The sequence below is a fragment of the Pseudogymnoascus verrucosus genome, assembly GCF_001662655.1.
Source record: "Pseudogymnoascus verrucosus strain UAMH 10579 unplaced genomic scaffold scaffold_3, whole genome shotgun sequence".
In the NCBI taxonomy this organism is placed as follows: Eukaryota; Fungi; Ascomycota; class Leotiomycetes; order Thelebolales; family Thelebolaceae; genus Pseudogymnoascus; species Pseudogymnoascus verrucosus.
In genome coordinates this window covers 398,503-405,416 of record NW_017263654.1, presented here as the reverse complement: position 1 = coordinate 405,416, position 6,914 = coordinate 398,503, and the positions used below count along the sequence as shown (strand labels likewise).

General features: G+C 55.6%; 2 protein-coding genes across 2 annotated transcripts; one reads left to right on the top strand and one right to left on the bottom strand.

Moving 5' to 3' along the window:
- Positions 1–42: 42 nt before the first annotated feature.
- Positions 43–2,854, bottom strand: VE01_01147 (uncharacterized protein). Its single transcript, XM_018270673.2, has 3 exons — positions 2,574–2,854; positions 2,352–2,519; positions 43–2,302 (listed from the first exon to the last, which is right to left on the bottom strand). Exons 1-3 carry the CDS (start codon positions 2,707–2,709, stop codon positions 414–416), a joined length of 2,193 nt encoding a protein of 730 aa, XP_018134341.1. The 5' UTR covers positions 2,710–2,854; the 3' UTR covers positions 43–413.
- Positions 2,855–2,909: 55 nt separating this feature from the next.
- VE01_01146 (uncharacterized protein) lies at positions 2,910–6,683 on the top strand (the record flags this gene model as incomplete). Its single annotated transcript, XM_018270672.2, has 2 exons — positions 2,910–3,196; positions 3,274–6,683. The coding sequence occupies exons 1-2, from the start codon at positions 3,046–3,048 to the stop codon at positions 6,681–6,683; spliced, it is 3,561 nt and encodes a 1,186-aa protein (XP_018134342.1). The 5' UTR covers positions 2,910–3,045.
- Positions 6,684–6,914: the final 231 nt, after the last annotated feature.

Sequence of the window (6,914 nt, the reverse complement as noted above, 5' to 3'; positions counted from 1 at the left end):
CCCCTCCCCCCTTTCCCCCCTCCGTGCAAAGCACAGCTAAGCTCACAGTTTTGAAGTTGAATCCATATTTTCGACTCTACCATTCCCTTATGTACTCCCTCATGAGGCTTTGCTTGTATACCCTCTCGAATTATCGACGTGGGGTTCTCTACTCTTTATTCCATCAAATTACGAGTGAATTACAGCAGTAAAGGTACGGCGAGAGTAGTTAGAGACTCTGTTGTTACTCTCTTAAGAGAAGTATGACATGATAAATGCGATGTTGGAAATGAGCGTCTCCAGGAATGTGGTATCAGAGAGTATCTTACAAGTATATCTCGACTAGCTAATGCGCATCAATGCTCTCCTTTATCACGGCTTTCGCTCGTATCACCATACATGCCAACGCCAGTGAAAATACTATACCAATACACTTACTCATCCAAATCCCACGCCTTGTCCTGCCCTTCTTCCGCCAGCTTGCCTGCTGCCCCTAGCCCACCCATTGTCACAGTCGACACCGTCGACGACGATTCCCCACCTAATCCTGCCCAATACAGACTGAGGAATACCAACATATGCAACGCCACGCAGTACGCCGCGAACATATTCCGGCTTGTCCGCGTGGACAGCACCATACGTGTGATGCTGAACACGACCCTTTCGGGCAGGCTCATACGCTTATAGGCGCGCGCACTCTCGCGGCCCCGGAACTGCGCGAAGGGACTGATATTGGACTCGTACGCTGAGCGGTAGCGTCCGAGCGTATCGCCCGGTGGCGAGGAGGAGGAAAAGGGGACGGTGGACTGCTGGGGGGCGTTCGAGACGGCAGAGGAGCCGGTGCGATTGTATGAGGAAATGTAGCGCGTTTTCTCGTAGAGGTTGAGGTTGTCCTTCTGGAGGGACGCAATCTCAGAGCGCAGGGATGTGACGGTCCTGTGTGCTTCTGACACCTCGTTGGAGAGCTGAGAGTTGAGCTTCTTGAAACGGTCTCGTTGCGCAGTTATCATCGGGAGGATACCAGAGCCGCCCGAGGATTCGGTCATGGAGGAGCGGGGATCCAAACCGGATATGATGGACGATGTCGGTGAGACGCGGCCACGGCGACTTTGAAAGGCGGAAGGGGCGTGTGATTGAGGGTAGTGTGATTTATATGTTCCGGCCACCGAAGCACCGGATGGGAAGGCATTGGAAGACTCTTGTTGGACCGTTGCGAGGTCATTCTCCAAAGTAACATTGAGATTCTGTGCAGTCTCAAGATCGGCAGTAGCGCTGTCCAGCTCTCTTTGCATGATTTGGAGACGGCTCTGGAGGTCTTGATGTGAGACTCTCAAGATTGTTAATTCGTCACCGAGCTTCTTATTACGTGCCAATAGGAGCTGTTCCAACGTAGCACCCTTTGATTTAGAAGCCGAGTCGCCGTTGGTAGTCTCAACGGTCTCATCATCATCGTCACCAGTCGAGAACTCAATGCTCTTCAACACTTCAAGCTCTTGCTTTACCTCGTCGTAGTCGTTCCATTTCTTCACCTTCTCCGTCAGAGTATCCCTGTCCTCCTTGAGAAGGCCAATCTCTCTTTCGAGAGAGCGTAGTTTCAGGTCCAGGTCTCGCTTCTTGGAGTCTCTTTCGATCCTTGCAGCGTCAAGCTTGCTCAACAGAGATGAGTTCTCGGATCGAAGGCGGAGATAAGCGGGTTCATCCTCAACGATAAGGGCAGGCTGACTTGGTGTTGACGACGCCGTTTGGGCCAGTTCGATGCGAAGCTGCTCGTTCCGCGCCTCTACCTCGGCCAGGCGAAGGCTTGTGCGCTCTAAATCGGAGTTTACGATTTCCAATTCAGCATTGGTGACATGACCCTGGCTTTCTTCACCATCTTCGCCTTGTCCAAGTCTCTGCGAGACCTCGTATGTAGCTTTAATCTCCTTCAGCAAGCGCTCTTGATTTTGCACTTTCTCCTCCAGCGACTTCTCTTTGGCCTCCCAGTTATCCTTCTTCTCCTCTAGTACCGCAGCCCACGAGACTTCAACCTCCTTGACCTTCGTGTCTAACTTCTCCTCCAGCGCCTTCTTGGATGTGCGTTCCTTCTCCAGTCGTGATTCTGCCTCCTCTAGCTGAGAAGATAGCTTGGTAACGTTCTTCTGGAGCTGCTCATTCTCCGATGTGATCTTGGGTAAGGTGTCCTCTGAGAGTAGGAGAGAGTCGACGGAGGCCTCTAGCAACGGGTATGGATCTGGCGCTTCCGACAGGGACGAGTAGATTTGTAAAAATGACGAATTAGTCGATTTTGAGTGATTCGTGAGGAGGTCGATGAATGTTTGATATGCTGGGGCGATGTTAACACATGCATGGATATGGACACGTATATGACCTACCTTTTAGCAACCCTTTGAATTCACCCAGCTTAGCCGCATCATCGAGCTTCCTAAAGTCTTTGGTCTTCTGCGCCAGGTCTTTTCGTTGGACTGTCGAATCGCGCTGGTACGTGATGATCTCTGAAGCTGTATTGTCGAGTGTGGGGACCAAGGTTGTCAGGTCAATCTCTACGATGGCTGTTAGCTACTGTCATTCGTATATACTGCCAATCGTTTCCTTACTCCTCCATGCTGAAATTGCTTGCTGAAATTTATTTTCATCTCCAAGTGGCGCCTGGCCAGGAGCTGCCTTCATCGGTTCTGGCGCTTGGTTTGCTTGTTGTGCCTCTCCTGGGCCGGTACCCTCGGCGTCGGCCATGGTCTTGCGCGCCGGCCACGATAGTAAGAAGCTGTCAAATGTACGTAGGTGATTCCGATTCTAAGTACTGATACTCAGATTAATGTTATTTCCAGTAATGCATGAGATTGTTGCTGGGGAGATTGGGAACGTGGCGCCGACGATGTTCCTGCCGCTGCTGTAACCTCGCCCATGCGCCAAGGAACGGCGTCGCAAGGCTGAGGGTCCACAAGCTGTTCCCGATCGCCTAGGCTTCCAACAGCTCCAACCTCACCTCTCAAGGTGCCACTTCGCAATCGAATGCAACCGTCATGAAGCGATAACGGATTTAAATGAGTAGCTAAGAGCTGCTATACAATGTCCGATCAGGATCAGGTAGCTCCCGAAAGCGTACGGAGCGGGGTGGTGGAACGGGGACCATATGTACTCAAGACATTGCTGAAAGATGTGCCATTGTCTGCAGATGGAGACAGGGAAGACATTGTGATCAATTGTATTGAATACTGGGGTATGTGTTATAAGACAGCTGGATAGCATTCCTCTTCGAAGACTCCCGTGCTTGTGCTGTGGACTAACTGGCTGCAGAGAGCAACTTGTATGTTGGAACATCCGCCTCCGAGATTCTACACTTTGTACAAATACCTCCCGACCCCTCCGACGATTCCGATGGTCCAACATATATACTGGCGTCGAGGCTCTGTCCGGCATATTCAGAAACGTCGACTCCGGAGCGTCCGGGCGTGCAACAGATCCTCCTCCTCCCCGCAGCCAACAAGGCTTGCGTACTTTGCAACTCGACAGTAACATTCTACTCGTTGCCGGAACTCAGTCCAGTATTCGGAAACCAGAAAGTCCCAGGCAGTAATTGGATTGGTGGCTTGGATCTGAACAAGAGTCAAGATGACAACACACAGGGCGACAAGATCCGCCCGGTCATGGTGCTGTTATCGCTGAAGCGGAAAATACGAAGCGTCCGTATCGGCGAAGAGGCCAGGCAGGTCAAGTCGATTGATTTTGCAGGGTGTACTATTACTGCCAGGCGCGATTCCTTTGCGTGCGTCGCCGATTCTAGGTCTTATGCGCTGTTGGACGTAGACAGACAGCTGAAAATACCCCTCTTCCCGATATCGTCTCTCGACGACTCGCAATCTGGCACCGTCGGCGGCAAGGCGGAAGATATATCTGGCCAGACAACTACGCGGACGCATAGGAGCACCTCGAGTACGGGACAGACTCCGCCGCAGTTAGAACCCCGCGGCCATAGCAGGAGCACTAGCTTGGGTACATTTATGGGTGGGGGAAATCGACAACCGAGCCAAGATAGGTCGAGAGAGACGGCGGTAGACCCTCTATTCCGCGAATCGTCGCCAGCGCCATCCTTACGTCCCAGCGGAGAAACTCAAAGGGAGTCGAGTCCAGGAAAGAGCCCAGTTCGGGCAGATAAACCCCTACCAGAGCCTCCATCTACGCCAGATGCAAGCTCAAAGAGAGCGTCTATGATCATTCCCGGCGGATCTCTTAAACCACATATAATCTCACCATCTCCGCAAGAATTTTTGCTCGTAACTGGTACAGGCGCCACAGATCCGGGCCTGGGGTTATTTGTCAATCTAGAAGGCGACATCTCGAGATCAGCACTCGAATTCTCCCGCTACCCAGAAGCTCTAGTCACAGACGGGCGTGGGGTGGGAACAGAACTATCGCAGAGCAATGCAGAGGAAGAAGAAGAGGGGTATGTACTGGCAGTCATAAGCCAAGGGGATGAGGAAGAAACGCATTACGGTCTTGAGATACAGCGATGGGATATAGACAGCGCGGAAAATGGGTATCAGAAATTCTGGCTCCAACTCCCCGACGCCACTCCAGATAGCGGCAAGGCCAGAGTCGGGATCCGCACGGTCACTGAGCCAGGAGACCTAAGTTTCAACGAAGTGGCCAAGAGCCTGCGATCGACGCGTTTCAGGCCCTTCCCTTCATCAGGGTCGTCCAGCGTATCCGTCCAAAGTACGGACTCTCGTACGGCGGCTTCCCTGGAGCGCGTGTCAAAAGAACGCGAGCTTTTTGAATCGCAGGACGTACAGGGCGATACCCCGTTACCTGCGGAGTGGGAAGCGGACCGCAACGAAGAGGAGCTCCAATTTGCGCAGCGACTCGGCCGAGCAAAGAGCCGAGTCGTTGTATGGGCTGGGGATAAAATATGGTGGGTTGCGCGAAATCCGCTGGCGCTGCAGCTAGACGCTGCTCTCGAAGCAGACGGCAAGACAGCGGCGACGCCAGAGGAGTATGCTACAGCCATGACTGGAGTAATCAACACGATCCGAGGGCGAGAAGCTAGGACAGAAATCGAATTCATGAGTCTAGGCTACATCCGCCAACGCGCGGGGCTCCTCCTCCTCACCAACCTCCTCCGCCGCAACGAAGCCCCTACCGAAGCCGAGTACCGTGGCGCCGAAGAAGCGCTCCTAGAAGGCGGTCTCGACCCCCGCGTCGTCATAGCGCTCAACCCCGAACTACGCGGCGAGATCGTCGAAGGCAGGACCGGGATCTGGATCCCCACCGGCATCGCCCAAATCGCCTCCACCTTCATCTCCCAGGAGCCCCCCAGCAGCGACCGCGCCGAGCCCGCATCATCCCACCCTTTCCACTTCTACCAACGCTTCCTAAGCGCCTGGCGCGAGCGCAAAGGCTTCGGCAGCATCGCCTCCGAAAACGACGTCTTCCGCACCGTAGACGCCTCCCTCCTCCTCGTCCTCCTCCGTCTCGACGCATCTTCTCCCCCCGGGCCCGCCCTCCCCGGCTCCACACGCGCTGACCTCAACGATCTCGTCGACCACGGCGTGGACTGCTTCTCCCGCGCCGTCGCACTACTGGAGTCGCATCACCGCCTCTACATCCTCAGCCGACTCTACCAATCCCGAAAGCTCGCCGCTGAGGTTCTCGCTACCTGGCGCCGCATCATCGAGGGCGCCCGCGATGACGGCGCAGAGTTCGTCGATGGCGAGATCCGCGTCAGGGAGTACCTGGCTATTATCCGCAACCCCGCGCTGGTCCAAGAATTCGGCCTCTGGCTGGCCTCGCGCAATCCGCAGCTGGGAATCCAAGTCTTCGCCGACCCCCGCGCTCGCGTCTCCTTCCCCCCAGCTGAGGTCGTAACTATGCTTCGCGAACGAGCGCCCAACGCCGTGACAGCGTACCTCGAACACCTCGTCTTCGCGCGCGACATGCCGCAGCACGGCGACGAGCTGCTCGCGCACTACCTCGACGTCGTTCTCGGGCACTTGAACTACGACCCTACCGCACGCGAAGCTCTCGAGGGGGGATACGAGACCTACCGTGCCTTACCGACGCCGAAACCCCCGTTCCGCGCGTGGATGGCGGACTACCACTCTGAACTGTCGGAGGAACCGTGGTGGGGCGCACGAGTGCGAATGCTCCAGCTCCTGGGGGCGGAGGGTGCGGATTACGATGTCGATGCTGTGAGGGAGCGTGTTGAGCCGCTGGCGGACGCGTTGGTGTTGGAGATGATTGTGCTGTGTTCGCGGCGGGGAGCTCACGAGGACGCCTTAAGGCTACTGGTTAGAGGGCTAGGGGACTACGATGGTGCGATTCGCTACGCGCTATTAGGGGGTGGAGGAACATATCATCCTGTCTCCGGCGCACTACAAGGTTCCGCAGGCGGGGTGGAAGAGCAGCGACGGTTATTCAGGGGCCTACTGGGCGAGTTCCTAGGGATTGAAGACGTGGGAGAGAGGGTTGAGATGACGGGCGTGCTGCTGGGACGGTTTGGGGGGTGGTTTGATGTTATGGAGGTGCTTGGGTTGGCCCCGGAGGGGTGGAGTGTTAGTGTCTTCAGCGGGTTTTTGGAGAGTGCGTTGAGGAGGGTGGGGAGGGAGAGGAGGGAGGGGATGGTGGTTAGGGCGCTGGCGGCGGGGGAGAATTTGGCGGTTGGGGGGGAGTGGGTGGGGAGGGTGGAGGGGGTGGTTGTTGAGGAGTGAGGGGATGGATAGGGGGGAGGAAAGGGGGAGGATGCGGGAACGGGAAAGGGGAAAGAGGCACCTACGAAAGGGACACCTCAACCCTCATCTCCCCATCCCATCCTCAAGTCCCAACAGAGCAGCACACCCACTGCCAGAGCAGAGCCTCACGCTGTCTACGCCGCATTATCGTGCAGCAGCAGCGCGGTGCAGTGCAGCGCAGCACAGTACATAATACGAAAGCCATCAATC